General features: G+C 34.5%; 1 protein-coding gene across 1 annotated transcript in view; it reads right to left on the bottom strand.

The window, feature by feature from the left end:
• Nucleotides 1-2,024, bottom strand: part of LOC117330137 (putative carbonic anhydrase-like protein 1) — a 70,504-nt gene extending 68,480 nt beyond the window's left edge. The window contains exon 1 of the mRNA XM_033888356.1: nucleotides 1,796-2,024. Within this exon, the coding sequence (XP_033744247.1) occupies nucleotides 1,796-1,862 (67 nt within the window). The 5' untranslated portion in view covers nucleotides 1,863-2,024. The remainder of the gene's footprint in view (nucleotides 1-1,795) is intronic.
• Between the last annotated feature and the right edge of the window lie 15,426 nt (nucleotides 2,025-17,450).

The following is a 17,450-nucleotide window of genomic DNA, read 5'->3' as shown; positions in this document are numbered from 1 at the left end:
GTTTCTTTTCCATTTTACGAAAGCCGAATATCAGGGACTTATACCAGTGAAAGTTGCTTAAATACATTTTCAAACTTATGGGAAATCTCGCTTCCAATCTTTTGTTAAGGAATAACTCATCATTAACTGGTTGTCCTCCCCATTCGTTCTGTTATCTTATATCGAATTTCATTTCGGATACCTTTACTTTGCATACACACAATAAGGTTGGCTTATGCATATTGATGTTACATGTTTTGTGTCGATACTGATTCTGATTTCAGACCTTGTCTATGTTTGTTGACTATAATTCGAGTTTACATCGTCTTTGAGTCAGATCCTGTGCATTTGTGAACAAATTCATTATATATTTTACAATAACGCTATAGAGGATATCCTGACATGCCATATTGATGATTGAAATAATGGATGTATTTGATAAATTGAATTCTTATTCCCAAAGGAAAAATTGAGTACATTGTACAGTGTATCTTTTAAGATGCATATTACTATGTCTCTCTACGAGGCTGTAGGGCTCAACATGCCTCACATATATATATACATCTACACATTGTCTCAGAAATTCCCAATCCAATAATTTTAATGGACAATTGTATATCGCTACAGCACTCCCACAATGAATGGCTACCACGGATGGTAGAAGCAACATGTTTTCTCCCTATAGCTTGCGTGTAGACTTAGCTGTCGTATGTAGAGTTCTAGTAAGTGTTAAAAAAACGCGGAACAAGACCTGTCTTGGGGTAAAAATAAATCATTTGAGAATGAAAAGAGATAAATGTGACGTTTCCATCAACAAAGCCGACTTCTCTGTCAGTAAATATGATGTTTTGTCCCCTGATCAGCAATGCGTTTTAGAAGTCCCATCAGGGTGGACACCTTATCGATCGTATGTATATGTAGCCCTGAACATACATGTACATAGTCACGACGAAAGGTAAATTATCTCCTTGAGTGATAGATATTGATTAGTACGGAAGATATCTGAGTATATGAAAACACGAATTCAGCTATTACTGCCGTCTGTGTGTTTTCTTACAGTATAATGCGTTATACCAATAAAACGGGATTTGTTTATAAATATTAAAGGGGTATGTAGCTAATGATTATACCGGACGAAGTTTCCCCGCAAAACAGCACCCGCTACACTACAATACATTTACCGTGGTAGATTAAATAAATCATTGCCTGCAATGTCAACTAAGCTTACCGGAAAATAACAATGATTGTCTATGCAATATATATCGTCGATTTAACCCATTGTCTTGTGGTTTAATGCTTCTAGGATATTCTGAATAATTAGTGTGTGTTTATATATTGATGTGATATCATGGTGCGTGCACTGATTCGATAGTAAAGATAAATATAGTACACCGTGGACATGTATACAATGGAAATGTTTTCTCTGTTGCTGTATGTGACGATAACGGACAAATCGACTTATTTACTACTGACGCACGTTTTAAACTCGAGCCGAACTTCGTTGTTTTTGCTTACCTTCTTTATTCCGAAGTTGATTTCTTGTTCTTCCTTTAACTACAAACCAAGTTTCTTTGATATCGAAGTCGTTTGTATTTGTTTGTCATCTGACAACTTACGTATATATTCAATAATAATGTCTTTCTTTCTAAAAACATTTTGTGTATTATTTTTTAATTGATGCAAGTGCGACTGTAAGTTTATAACGAAACTTTAATCTCGTTCAAGTGACACCGAGATAATGTCAAGTGTAGAATCTAATGGGTTTACATCGTAAAAATGAGACAATAACTTAAAGTATACAAGAGAAAACACTTACCTCTTGCGACGAAGAAAACTAGCACGTGTATTAAGATGTAAATATGTCTAAAGTCACTCTGGACCATTGTGACAAATACAATCAATGGATATAGAACTCTGTCCCGTCCTGGTACTTCCACGTGTATACTTTTAAAAGTCCCTGCTAGTTGTCCAGAAGCAGTCGGCCTTAGAATCAACACGCACGTGCTTCAGGTAAACAAAGTATAATCTAGGCCAATTTTGCATGAAGTTTACGCGTAGGCTTATAATATTAAAGTGTACTTTTCTCAGCTTATAGAAATATATAGTGTCCGGAGTTCTCAGAGTCGCACTCTGATTGGATCGATGAGCTGAAGTATAAGCCAATCATATTCACGGTATCATCTGTTGTTGGATGGTATTTGATAGTAACGTGTGTCTGTCGCTGTTGATCACCTAGACCGTTGCACGGCCGCTTCTGATTTACACGGCGGTGCTACTGCACAGACAACAGGCGATGTGGTATCTCGTCTTAATATCTTTGCCCAACACGCTTGCGTTGCTACAGTCACGGTCACCTTAGTTCTACATTTACTTCTACGGAAAATATTTTGGTAAGGACTCCCATACTGTAGGGTTCATCAGTGGTATAGACCATTCCTAAGCTATTTCTGTATACATACGTATGTCCCTTTTTAGAACATCTTTTTTAAAGTCCTTCGGTGACCGAGACTTGGTTATACGTCTCCCGATGAACATTCTATACAGAGGCAAATATACGCAATTTTGGCAGCATCGTTCATTCTGTAATGTAATTGTAGGCCAACCGCTACGTATAAAACCCATTAACAATTAATAAAGCGCTGGAAGATCGCGCTTTGGTATCCAATTATATTCCAATAGATTGCTTGTAGTCTCTCATCAGTAGTCGAATACTCGGTGAATCTGTCCATGTCGATGACAGAGCAAGGTGTAAGGTAGACTATCTTACAATATAGATTACCGATATCAAGGCCATGACCTTCATTATCAACAATCTGACGGTTTTCTTGTCCAATAAATTTTCGGACGACAGTGTTAACTGTGGCATTATGTTTCGTCAGCATGACTTAGATAAATAGGGACGGCTAATTGACTCAAGTTTATGTTACTGTACAGAGGGCATTCAATCAAGGTTAACCGACGACCAATCGCACAGTAACGTCTGGAAGAGCTCCTACATGTTACATACGATATAACGAACTTTATTTGAATTTGTTGGTCATTTCAATTCGGAATGTTCTCAGTGACAACAACAAGATTAAAGCATGATGAATTATTTTATTCACAAGGTGCAATTTTATCATTTTATGACCATGAATCTGATTTGAATAAAACTTTTTGATATTCCACGATGAAGGTTTTAACATAACATGTCATTATGTCATGATCTCTTGTTGGGTGGTACATACCGTAAACCCTACTGTACCGAATAGAGTTAGTGTTACTACATGTATACAAACGGAAAAAACTGGTGTTCCGGAGAGTTAAACGTCTTCTGCTTTTCCGACGATAACGCCATCGAAATTTAGGTCTTAGGGATGGTATGAGAAACAAGGAGGTGATGACGGATATAAACGTATTGGTCCATGACCACTGGTCTCGTGGGACATACCATTTATCCTATTTTACGGTTTAATATTATTTTAATCGTATTACTGTATTGGTAGCGAAACTTACCAATATTGATTATCAATTGCACATGTAACCCTGATAAAGTACCTAGAAAATAAGACCAGGAAATTCGAGAGGGTACGCGACTTTTGTTTCATCGACGACGCCCGCCATACTCATCTAGGACAAAATGTTGGTTAATTCGAATTATCAAAATTAGAACAATGTATATTTCAATACCTGGTACCATTCAAACTGACAAACATAACCGAATATCATACTAACATAGAGTGATAATATCATATTTAATGTAGTAATACAAACGTAACACAATGTTATGAAATAATACAAACATCATACAACACCAAGCTTAACCTAAACAATGTGTAATGTTACAGACATAAATATTAATACAAATATATGAGCAGCACTGTGCATGTGTCAATATCAATCAATAACCAGAGATTAGAAAAAGGAAGGTTTTCGTAGATTTTATGGACGTCGACACACGCGAGAATGACGTGAAACAGCCATATCACATAACTCGAGTTTGGCACCGGTCCAGAAGGACCAATCAGCAGACAGGTGTATAGGTTCTCCTCGTCCTCTCTTAACAACATGTCTCCATTTTTATTTAATGATGAGTAGAATAATCCATGTATCAATGAGTTATCCAGAGCTCGTATTATATTATTGCAACATGGGTCTCCTTTTACAAAGCTGTATGTGTCCGCAATCACAGAAAAAAGGTGTGCGAGAAGCATTTCTGTGATGCATATTCCTTCTTCACATAACCATTTTAATAATAATTAAATACATGATTTATAATATTTATAGAAAAAAAGAAAGAAATAACGTCAGAATTCTAACTGTATTGAATGCATCACGGTTTTTATTGTGATTATGTCCATATAGAATTATTACTTTTTGAGTAAATCAACATTCTATGTTTTTTAATTCACACCATTTTCTTCCCGGCCGCCATATTTGAAAAGTCTTGATCATGATCATGCATTTACAGTTAAATTGCTGCCCCTATTCTATCGCTCTGGCGACTTGTATTGGTCAACTTATATTGCAAATTCAATTTCGTTATAGAAGCGATCAGAAATAGAATGGTAGTCAGATTTTAATTAGTAATTGCGAAGTTAAGCGAAATATAATACTTATTTACAAATTATCGCCAGTCTTATCATCTTTAATGATAGGAGAACGTTACATGATAAAACAAATGTCGATTTATTTATTAATGTTTTTCTCCGGCAATTAAAATCCTTAGACTAGATTTCCCATCATTTTCGCTGGAAATCATTTTACTGACGAATCTGACGTCACTGAAAGCAACAAACGAGGAGATCTTGACCAGGAAATAGCTTTCACAACAAACATACGACGAAAGTAAGACAGAGAAATGTCGAACATAATAACATTAATATCTTTTGTGTTTAAACACGAATGAGCTAAAATACCACACAGGGTAACAGCCATATAATTCATACCTACGTTTGAATCTGAATATATCCCATCGAGACTTTTTTTAAATACAAAACTGTTCAGTCGCTCTTACTTTCGTCTTACGGTTTTCGCAAATACAACAAAAAGTAGAATGATATCAGTTTACTAAAAAATATTAAAGCAGAATATAGCAGTTAACATTATAGATGTATGCATATATGAGATAATGTATCACATGCGTTTTTCATTTTCGTGGTTGTGAAAGCTCTCGAATTAGAGGAATTGATTCGTACCGTCCGCCGCCCCATAAAGGGACAGGGATTCTTGATACACGAAGAAATGTACAGACTAAACAATAGTATACGGATCGATACATTAAGATGAAAACAGACATCATAAAGCAATTATTTTATATATCTATATTGGTCTGATATATGCATGTATATGCCGTGGTGTTGATTTACCAGAAAAAAAATCATTCTAATTTTGCATAATTGCTGTTTCTGATATTATGTTGATTGATAGGTGTGCCTGTATTGTGGTTCCGATTAGTCGATTTAATCTGCAAATCATTTTACTTCTGACTATTAATAATCAGTCATGGTTTTCTGTGAACGATCTCAGTTTTACTATAGCATAGAGACCTTATTATGAGTTATTGAGATTAACAGCAAACTTGAAAGAGAAATGTATAAATGAACAAACTCTCTGGTAAATTGATATCAAAATGCATTAAAACATTCGTCTAAAATATAGTTAGATGCCTTTGATTACACATTTGCACAATACCCCCCAACTTTGGTGAATGGTTTTGTTCATGATCGAAACACAAGTGATGGTCAATAGATATATAAAACATATATCATAATTTAATGCCACACCCATTACTTCATGCAGTTCCAATATTAATCTAGTCACACAAGTCATTGCACGGATACCATTTATATAGGTAATACTAATGTATCAAAGTGTCTGATGTAATATTAGATTGTTTACGACATACATACCCATGAACATTCTAAAATATATTATTATTATACAAATATATGTACATGTGACTCCTTTTACTTCATAATGATAACAATAATAGAAAGTAAATGTTAATAGTTTAACCTCGATTGTAACAAGCATTTCCATTGGCTTAGAAAATTGTATCAGTAAATACGTAACAAAATAACACCGCCGTTTATAACGTCGCATTTGGCTCCGTTTTTGGTGTTATACCTCCATAACATAAACATATAACATATATACAAAGTAAGTTAATCCTTAGATAAATAGATAAATAGAAAAAAATGATAATAACAAAACAACAAACAAACAAACATTATATGGGGATTTCACGTTTTTTTGGCCGACTGGACATAAGAGCGATATGTTGTATGTGTATTGTAAACGATCTAACACCTTCCAAAAGTTTGAATTTCTCGTTTTATTTGATATTAGTAAAACACATTATGTATTATCTGCCCAAGAAAGTATAGCATGTTCTTCCTCTATATTTCCTATGTAGTTTTCGGTCTTACAGGTGTTCAGTATAGACTGCTGTTATTTCTTGTTTTCATTTTTTATGTTTGTAAGATATGTTTTTTTTGGTGTCCTTACTGTATTGCTGTGAGTAGGCGAGTGGACGCTGTTAAAATGTAGCCTATTGAAAAGATATGTGCATTCTGATAAGAAAGACCCCTTAAAGCTATGAATTTACCGTCTCATGTCAATGACCATGGATTGCAAGTTTACAGGACCCAACCCACTATTCACCAGACAAAGTTTATAAATAATTTAAATATAAGTTACATGTTTAAATACACAAAACCTTTACAGATTCCTTCAGAAAACCTATACAGCGAATACTTCTAGAACAGTTCTAGTTCACTGTCTGTCAAGGTGATAATTGACTTTAACATTTTCGTTGAAATTAGGTAAATAAGGTTTTAGAACGTGTACAAATATTTCAAAGTTTTTTTTAGCTTGAACATCAAGTGTGGTGTCGTTTGGATATGTTAAAATATTTATACATAATTTGCAAACATTAAATAATGCGAGTATTTAGCATGTATGGTCTCATTTGACTTCATAACAGAACAGTCACCAGGGGATTAAATGTCGTACCAACCAAACGCTCTCTAGAACACCCAATCATCATAATAGGATCTATACGAAAACGTCCGATCAGACTGGAGAGTCATTGATGGAATTGAAAAGCTATCGTCATACGCCAAGTAATATCCATACATAGAGGGGAATCAGTGTCATTTACAAAGAACCAAGAACCATTACATTAACTTCTAAGATTGAAAACCTCTTGATATGTGTAAACGTGACACTGGACATATTACTATGTATTTATATATTTGAAATCCTCACAACGTCATTATCCGCTAAACTATCTTGCTTATATACCTCTTCTTTGATCAAAGTCACAAAGTCAACCCAGGTACATATACATCCTTATATTGACAAACATGTTACAACGCAGGTGTGTTTTTAAAAGAGAACGTACCGTAATTAATAAGCTACATACTTTCGTTTTATTGGTTTCCTGTAAGTCATTCCGTTCATTGTCAAAGGAGTTGACATGTAGATGTTAGTGCGCACTCGCTATGAACCTACGTCGATCAACCGTTCTGATTAAATAAAGAAAAATATTCACATGTCACTCAGTTCAACAGTAACAGTCGTTCTTGACTGTACTAAATACCTAATACACGGTCTATGACTGTGGTCTTCTTTTTAAGTACTGAAGATTCGGCCTTAAGTACAAGTCAAATTGATGTCGCGAATTGATTTCTAAAATCGTACATAATGCAAATAGTGTAATGGTAATTTCCCCAACAAAATTGACTCATTTCTGAAAAATATCAATATTCAATACATACTTTGGTGCTTTTATAAGAAGTCTACAGATTCAGCTTAGTTGTATATGTTTCCTTTAAATTCAAATCAATTATATTCATATATAACAGTAGCATAGCTAGTGCTCCTGTAGTTGATTAGATACTTATCTTAAATTAAAATACAAAGTGTTCATGACTGAATCAGTTAATCCGTCTACTTATAATGGCATTTCTGTCGTCATAACACAAACAATTTAGGGCGTTTCCTTGGTGAGGTATATATCATAATGCCTATTATTGCGTCGAAGATTGATGTTTAAAAACAGACATACATTATCCCTACTACGGGATATTTAGTTTGGCATATCTAGTTAGGAATATCTACTTTAGGATATATACTATTAGTTATCTACTTCAGGATATCTATTTAGATATCTAATGCCGGAAATATCTAGTTCTGGGTATATATTTAGGGGCATCTAGCTAGGAATATTTGGCTTGGGATATTTATCTTAAGATGTCTAGTTCGGGATATCTAGTAAGGAATTTCTAGTTTGGGGTTTCTAACAAGGGATATCTACTTTTGGATATCTAGCTATGGATATCTAGTTTAGCATATCGAGCTAGGTATATCAAGTTTAGGATGACTAGTTTGGGATATCTTGTTTGACGCATGTAGGTAAGGATACTAAAGTTGAGGATATATCTAGCTAGGGATATTTAGTTTGCGATATCAAAATAGAGATATCTTTTTGGGATATTAAGCTAGATATATCTAGTTTGGGATATATACGTTAGGATGTCTAGTTGGGGATGTTTTAAATCAGAAATATTTAAAGGGAGCCTGAAGTTGGTTCCGAGTTCCGAGTTCCGAGTTCCGTTTACGTAAAACGGAACTCTGAACCAGTTCTGAGTTCCGTATAAGATAAACGGAACTAGGATCTAAACCCGTAAAGCTTATACATATATGATCCGTTTTTCTTGAAAGGAACTCGGAACTGGTTCCTAGTTCCGTTTATCTTAAACGGAACTCGGAACTGGGACCAAAACCCGTAAAGCTGATACATACCTACATTACCTTAAATGGAACTTGGAACTGGTTCCGAGTTCCGTTTTACTTAAACAGAACTCGGAACCAACTTCAGGCTCCAATATTCAAATAAGGATATCTAGCTTAGACTATCAACTTTAGGATGTCTAGATTTGGATTTTTAAAAATGATGTCTTGTTCATATAGGGAAGCATATATATTGCGTATGTGGTATGGGATATATAAAACGGGTTACTATGTTTGGTTTTGTTCATTTTGTATTGTTAACACTCTACCAGGTCATTAAACTGACTGGTAATATGTAATTGATTTTAACTTAAAGTCTTTTAATTGCCGTTAAGAATAACAAACCCTTTTCTCGAAATTCACATTTTATGGTAAGTAGATGAAGACGTTCACAGGATTGCTGTCCCTACGGCCATTTTGAGTCATCCCGGTCATCACAGTAAGAAATTATTTTAAGCATGACGTCATTCTTTTCCCTGTCGTTTGACAGGCTGCAAATGTAAACCAATGAAAATGCGTGTTGCAAATCACGATAAGCTTTCACGAGATATTTGACAGCAATATCGTGCAGAGAATGTATACAATCAGACATAATTACATGTTTCTCATGGATAGTTTTGAAACCAAGTTTGTAGCTAAACAAATACATCAGTTCAGTTACATTATTGAATGTACATGACATCTAATTGACACTGCGTAATTAACGCAAAGACGGAATGACTGAATTATATTGAAGTATTTCGATCATTACGTATCCTGATGGTGGCATATAGGCATCAACATGGTATGTATTAGGCATTACGCCTTGGAAATAATTCCGATCTAAGGGCAGAAGCTGATCTTTGAACGGAAAGCAAGAATTCAAAGGATTTCCATATAAATCCTTTAATTCCCCGGATCATTCAAGGACGTGATTTTGGGGTATAATCTTCAATTACTACAGGATTTCACCATGGGCATGAGGATATTATCTATGTTAGTCTAGCAAAACCCCGGATAGACTCATTCAAATATATCAAATATTACCAAGTCACTGACTGGCTCGAAATAACGATGATGTTTATACGAGATTTAGCTTCGCTTAATATAAACATGCATCGACAGTGTATTTGTCATCTCTGAGAATAAGTGACCGTAGTAAATCTTTATATATTTTTTTTATCTCTTTCTAACCTTAATTATCTTACATCGGAGAATGGTTTGTGACGCTTCTCAATAAACGTCAATACGTATGCTACGATTATGTCCTGTGACAGGAAATTAGGTTGTCTCCAAGCTTTTATCAGAATTGCTGACATGAATTACCACGAAAAAACATCGAAATGTTATGTAACTGCAACACTCCAACCAAAACACGACCCGTGCTGACTCTACTACATCACACAGGGCTTAAAAATTTCAATCAAGTCAAAAATAACATGTGTAACTACAGTGCTGGTTTACAACATTAAGCCGAATTATTCTAGCCCCTATTTTGTACGCTTCTAAATTACGACCACCTGGCTTGTCCTGAGATCTCTTTAGTCAGTATTTAATTGTTTTACAATATGGAGGATGTTTTGGTCAATTATGAACAAAATCACAAACTAATCCTAATCTACGTCATCACTGATAAATTCTCATTTAAGAAAATTGATCATATAATTATTTTAACGAACTCTATGGCCATGAATGCTTCAATGTATCCTCCTTAATTTATCAGAAGACATAATAAAATATAATCACCCGTTAGCAACAGGGATTAATCCATTTGCCTTTCCATGAATTGGGCGTGCTAACTCTATAACTGTCGTAAGTCAATATGAAATCCTATCCCGTGTTTTTATTCATCTCACTTGAATTGGATCATTATGTGGGACTAAACAGTTTAATTGTATTCACATTGTCTTGTTCAATAGCCAGATCTGGCATTTCAAGGTAACCATTTCCTATTTTTGTCTGTGTTTTTTTCGAATGTGGATGTCTTAGACGTTACGCACGAATCCAAACTATTGACAATATAATTCACTATAAATGATGGGCGCGCTAATTCGGCAGGAAAACTAGAAACGAGAAATACGTTGCTGCGTGCAGTATTTTTCGCTCATTTCGTGTAGGAAATTTTACTGGTACAGTATAGTTAGTAGGGAATTTTACTGGTACAGTATAGTTAGTAGGAAATTGTACTGGTACAGTATAGTTAGTCCAGTATTCACAATATTTTCTACAACATACTATATATTCCAGAAATATTTAGGAGCCGCGATAGTTCAGTCGGTAAAAGCGCCGGCCACGTAACCTTAGGTGATGATCGTATACGCGTGGTTCGACACTTCCTACCTGTGTCCGTTTGTGTTTCTGGAGAAGCTGTGAAATTAGCCAGTCTATGTCCTTGTGAAAGCCATTTTTTCTTATTTCTGCCGTCATCAACGGGCCTCCCGTAAGTCGTTCGGTGAGGAAGTCACCAACAACTACAAGGAGACCCGCCTTAAAATGGCCCTGGCGCTAAACCCAGGAAGCAAGCAAACAGACAATCCAAAGAATGATTTTTTCTTGAGTTTGAAGACCTTTCTAGACCAGAAAGTATGTTCTATACAGTAAACCTTTTTTTACAATATATAATTCGTTTCTAATATTGTAGGATATTTTCTGTGGTGCATGATAGTTTTGGAAGATGATTTTTTTATTACCAATCAGTACTTTCTGCCGATGAAGAATTCTTGTACAGGAGAACGTTTCTTGATGTTAAAATTCTCGTTAACGTTGATACCTGTATCTGCAATCACGTTCCTGTCGTTTCGAAGAGCAAACAGTCGCCCGAAAGTGACCATTATTTAGATTGAGATGGGAGTCGATCTACATGTATGCTTATATTCCATACCAATATATCAACACCAAATGTATCTATAAAAGTTCTATTGCAACACATAACCGTCGTATATGACAGTGTAACCTCGGGAAGATTGCAACTTTTAATCTATCTAAAACCATCCTCCAGAAAAGATGAATTAACAGGTTTTACCATCATTTCTCTTCGTTTGGATGTTGCCAATCAAGAAATATTTGAAAGAGAACTGCTAAATTTAGATAACATAGTACGTAGAATCATTTCCCAAAGGTTTGCCATCGTTAACGTTTTCTTCAAAGGACTTCTTCTCCAGTTGTTATAAACACATATGTGTTGCATTTTAAAACACAATACGCTCTTCAAAATTAGGATTGGAACATGTACGTAATAATTAACATTGACGACATCAATCATTTGTATGTGTTTGTTGATGCTTATCCATACATTATTTTCTATTCTTGCTGTTGTTGTCGACAATACATAATGCATGATACACATATTAATATACCTTTGGAATAGTGAGTGTAATTCAAGTTAGACGTTTTTATCATCAAATATGGCAAAGTGTCTGAGACAGAACATGTATACTATCAAATGGAAATGATTTATCGAGTATACAATATGTGATTATCTTTGCTCAAGGCTGAATTAAGATTAACGAATAATATTGGGATTCCCTTGAAAATGCTATCGTAGTAAATCGCAGTGTACAAGGACGTGCATCAATCAACTCATACGGAACAACCACAAATCAAACAAGACGCAAGGAAGTTTGGAAACACTTGATTAGTAATGCGGGCCTAGACTATATAACCCTACCTTATTGTTTTTTTATTTGATGCCACATAGCATATTAAAATGTTAAAATCCTAGATATTTTGGTAAATGCTACATCACTCTCAATTTACTATATCTGACGTAAATTAAATATCCATTGATTACTGTCGCTATTTCCATGCTATCTGTCTTAGATAAGGATTGTTTTTAAGTTGTTTCCATACATCATTCAAATATCTTTTGGAATAATAATTATGTGACGAATATAAGATTGCATTGTTAAGTTTACATTATGTGATATACATTTATCATATAGACGTTGGTCAGTGTCTTACTTCTAAAGATGATATCAGAAGTGTAGTCATAACAATGGAGTTATGATTTGCATTATTGTCGTGGCTAACTAAAAGTGACAGCTACATTCCATTTGAAGTGACCAGTTTTAGATTGAACTGTCCTCTGTCAGTCCCAATCATTAAACGCACGTGTCATCCTATGTTTAGTCATTGATTGATTTACCAAACTGAAACGATCCAATCCTCGTCAGCTTACTGGATAATAAAACACCATGGTACAAGTATTAGGCAGTGTGTACTGAGACTCCAAGAAACTTATTGTATCTTTCGTTTCAAAGGCTGCTATCTAAAGCTATATTTTGTTCATATTTTGCCTCGATTTATCGATTCTCGGTTAGAATTGCGTTAAAATATCAGCTTTTTCTATACAAACATGAACTAAGATAGTTAAGATAGTTACGATTCTTAATTGTTATTAAAACATAATGTCGATATATAAGCTTTAAAACTCTTTATACCATTGGAATAAAATTATTTCTCTTTGGTTGAGAAAACATTGTCATGGAAAATCAAGCTGACCAAGATTTTCCCTCTCTACCCATCAGCTGACCACTCGACCTCTCGTCCCTGAACAAGGTCTTGGGACCGGACACATGAAATGGAATTAAATCCGTTTGTCCTCCCGGTAGAGGAACTACGTGTCCGGTACTTAAAGGCTGTCCATTAATGATTTAATATGTTTCGTCATTTTGGTAGTTTAATTGCATTCTGGTGTTGAAAACGTCCAGAACACTGTCGCCACAATTTCCCATTATATGGATACTAATTAGAAGCCTGCTTGCCTAGATAAAAGCCTATTCGGGACAGAGACTTGAAGATAAAGCGCCTAGTCGATTGGGAACTTAACAAAATATCTCCACTTATTGCCAGACCGTTGCACGCTCCCGTGTAGTAAAGGTCGCCATTTTGGGATAAATCCTGTCAGCTCTGCCACTTTCAAGCTCCCCTGATTGACATTTTAGGTGTGTTTTAGTGGTTCTACCTCGTATTTTCCTCTAAACGATTGCGTTTTCCGGTCAATTATCGGAGGGAATCTAATTGAAACCCTAAGGTTAAATCAGGAAACTTTCGGAAAGCACTATACATTTTACTAAAGAGTTGAATAATTATTCTTATAATGTGGAGAAATTAGATAGTTTAGAAAGAATACGTCATGAATATTTTAAATAACCCTGATGCAAATGACACATTAAAAGGAAGCGGTACTACAAGGCAGACGATTAGAGACCCGAGGGGTATAACGTTCCTGTAGTCTAGCAGTAATTGCGCTGACGTTTCAATAGATATTTACTAATGATGTATTCAATAACATTACACCGTAATGATTTGCATTAGATGTTATGGTACTTTTGTATTTGTTACCAAGTAAATTCGTGTGTAAGTGTTAGTAATTAGACCCAATAGGTTCCCCATATTGTGGTAATAGTACTTATGGTCAGGAAAGGGTTTTACAATGGCAGTAAATGACACCGACATATGTATGTTTTATTGGTAAACTGTCGACTAATGTTGGTAAATCCCTGGGGAGGATGGTTAATACAAAGACAGCTTTCTGACAACAAAATCGTAAACCATTTTGTATACATGCATTGTTTCTCATAGCACATTTTATCTTCTTGTCTTTTCAAAAATCATAACGACAGATTTAAATGCATCATTTGTATTCCATTTGTTACATAACGTATCTGATATATGTGTATATATATACATATATGTATATGATGTTTCACTGGTGGTATCCCTTTGTTTTCATGACATTACTTTCAATTAAGAAATTTTGTTTGAGGCTATACAACAAAGCTGTAATATTTAAATATGCATTTGTATAATTATAAATTTAAATGGTTTCATTTGCGTATAAATTTCTTTTGAGCAATATTTCAATTTCACAGACAACAATATTCGCTTTCAAATGTGTTAATGTCAACATAATATACGCAAATTGGTTAAAATTGATATGAAAACCACATCTTATCTATCAATATATCTTTTATCTGGCGAATAAAACCAAGGACGAAAAGCATTTGAAATAGTAGATCCATTTATTGAAAATAATGTGTTGATGACGCAACACTTTCTGAAATATGATCATGCTGTAGGAGTAACAACCTGATATCAAGCAGTAAGTAGAAGGAATCTTTCCGTCGTTTAACATATCGCCAGTTTAAGCATAACTGTGAGTTTTTAGTATGCTACAAAAACAGCGAGATTGGTCATGTTTTGGAGATAAACATTTAAATCTGTGTTATTTTCAACATATACTATGGCATATACTAATATCTGCATTAGACATTTTAAGATTGGGTTTTGTTATAGTAGATCTACGTTTGGTTTACCTAAGTACAATAATTGTAATTCATTATGGAAAACTTACATTTATTTGGGTGTTTGATATGGCACTTTATCCAGCCTGTTAGTTTTATTATACATGTAGGAAACAAAATCAAGAAAATGGTTAAATTTGCAATAAAATTGATGTCCTGTTCATTTTCGAACGAGTTCATCTAGGATGAAATTATCATTTTCATGTAAAGATTATGAATTTTTCCAGTTACAATACAATAGCAATACATGTATAAATACAGAAACGTAAAAAGTAAATAATTAAAGATAATGTCTTTAACTCACTGTAACAATAACGATTGGTAGATAACAACTAGCACGTGAGATCTACTGAGGATATAAAGTACACGATACTACTATTTACCCATTAGGATATTATTGTCTGTTTGAGCCTCCAGTTTCATGATACCACTCGGCACAATGGAAGTCACAATGGGATCGTGTAAACACTTCTGACTTTTGTGTGATCTTCTAAACGTTCGATTATAATTACATATGCTGGCGTTTTTATTTCTAATTGTTTGAAAACATAATGTCAAAAGTTCTTTTTAAAATTTAAGGTAGATGTTCTGATGACATCGGTTGTTACTGTTCCTTTACACTGATGTACAAAACAAAAATAAATAAAAAATCTATGTAATGATACACAATGGACTTTAAGCTAGTAGTTAAGACTCGCATTCAACCGGGCACGGAATGCTAGGATTATTAAGTCCCGAGTCGTTGTATGAGATCAGCTTTGGCAGTAGAACAGAGACTCTTACTAAAGTACGTGCACGGCTCAAGTTCCATATATCACATCACGATTTTTGTTGTTTGCCATTTCAATTGCATCTGACAACAAAATAAAGGTCAGACGATAGGTTTTAAATCTGTTTATTGTAGCTGTTACTGTGGAATTAGTATAGCTATGTTTACACAAGGAACAGCAACTCCATTGTCAAGCTGCAATTTGAATAGCAGAAATGAAAACAATGCTTGGCGTGCAAATAACTTGCATGTTCTATCGGCAGATGATCTTGCGGTCACAGCTTCGAAAATATAGAGTAGAACTGTTGCATCTGCTATGGTTTCATTGTATAAATGTCATTAAATTTAAATTGAACAACACATGTACTACGACAAAGGATGACGATTAGAGACGTCTACTGGTGACGTATCTGATGGTTTGATGATACGCCCTATGCTATATGGAACTACAGTGAACGGTATTAAAACGGACAGATAAAACATCTTACATTGAATTATAGAATTTTGGTAGCGAATATTTAACGTTCAAATTTGTCTAGGCTTCATGAACCAGGGACTCTTACTACCAACAGAGTGTACTTATGATATACTATAATCAACAAACACGAGTCATATATAATTATATTGATAGTTTACATCCCAAGTTTAAAGTGCCCGTTCGTTTGAGAATGATAATAATGTCATTCTTAGTCTTGATAGATATACAGTTTACCATACGTATCTGTGTGAATTAACAAACTACTTTATATGTGTTTGTGCAAGCATAAACACTATGTCATTTGTAGTTGTTTAAAGAAAGTAACTCATACATAATCTTACGAATATAGGTAAAATGTTACGTACCATATTTTGAGATCATAAATATGTTACACAAGTATCTGATATCCGTGATGAAGTACAGGACACTTACCCCTCCGGAACACTAGGTCCTTTTCTACATATACGTTTAAATTCAGATCTACATGTCTTTTCGTTACAAAGCATCTTATTTTTGGGATTCGCTGTTGTTACAGCCAAGTCGTTACCGTAATATATGGATTAGTTTGTGAGAATGAGACGGTAAATAGACGTGAAAGGTTGAGTTTACTATTTTATCCGAACTATGTACATGTATATGTTTGAGATTTTTATTATAAATGTGATTGAATAGCCTTCACTAGATTGAGGTTGTAAAAAGGCATGCAAGGGAAAACGTATTTCCTTGTAAAGTTGTTATTTTTTTTTATAAATGCATTGAAGACTGACATGTTTTCGAAGCAAACCCACAATACTTAATGGTACCAACTACGCATTGCGCCGCCTGGTGATTTGTTTATTTGTCCGTATATGTATTATTTTATGAAGTGAACCTTGCCAACTAATGGAATTCGACGATATGGTTGCAGGGTTAATTAAATATTGACATTCCATTCCCGTGTAAATGGATTAGTCCACCATCACGTTAGTTTACTATAGTTTGTATAAGGTATTTTTATATCGCAAGACAAGCTATAAATTGAGCTGACATGGTTTTTCAATATATATAAAACCATGAGCACAATATTTCAATTACAATGGGCAGAACCGAATAAAATTGCTGAATGTTAAATTGTGGTTGAAGTATTAGATGGAACAAAATTGCTTTTGTCTTGACGAGTGTT

This window comes from Pecten maximus, chromosome 6, assembly GCF_902652985.1.
Source record: "Pecten maximus chromosome 6, xPecMax1.1, whole genome shotgun sequence".
In the NCBI taxonomy this organism is placed as follows: Eukaryota; Metazoa; Mollusca; class Bivalvia; order Pectinida; family Pectinidae; genus Pecten; species Pecten maximus.
The sequence above is the reverse complement of the archived record's forward strand: the minus strand, read 5'-3'. Positions and strand labels throughout refer to the sequence as shown.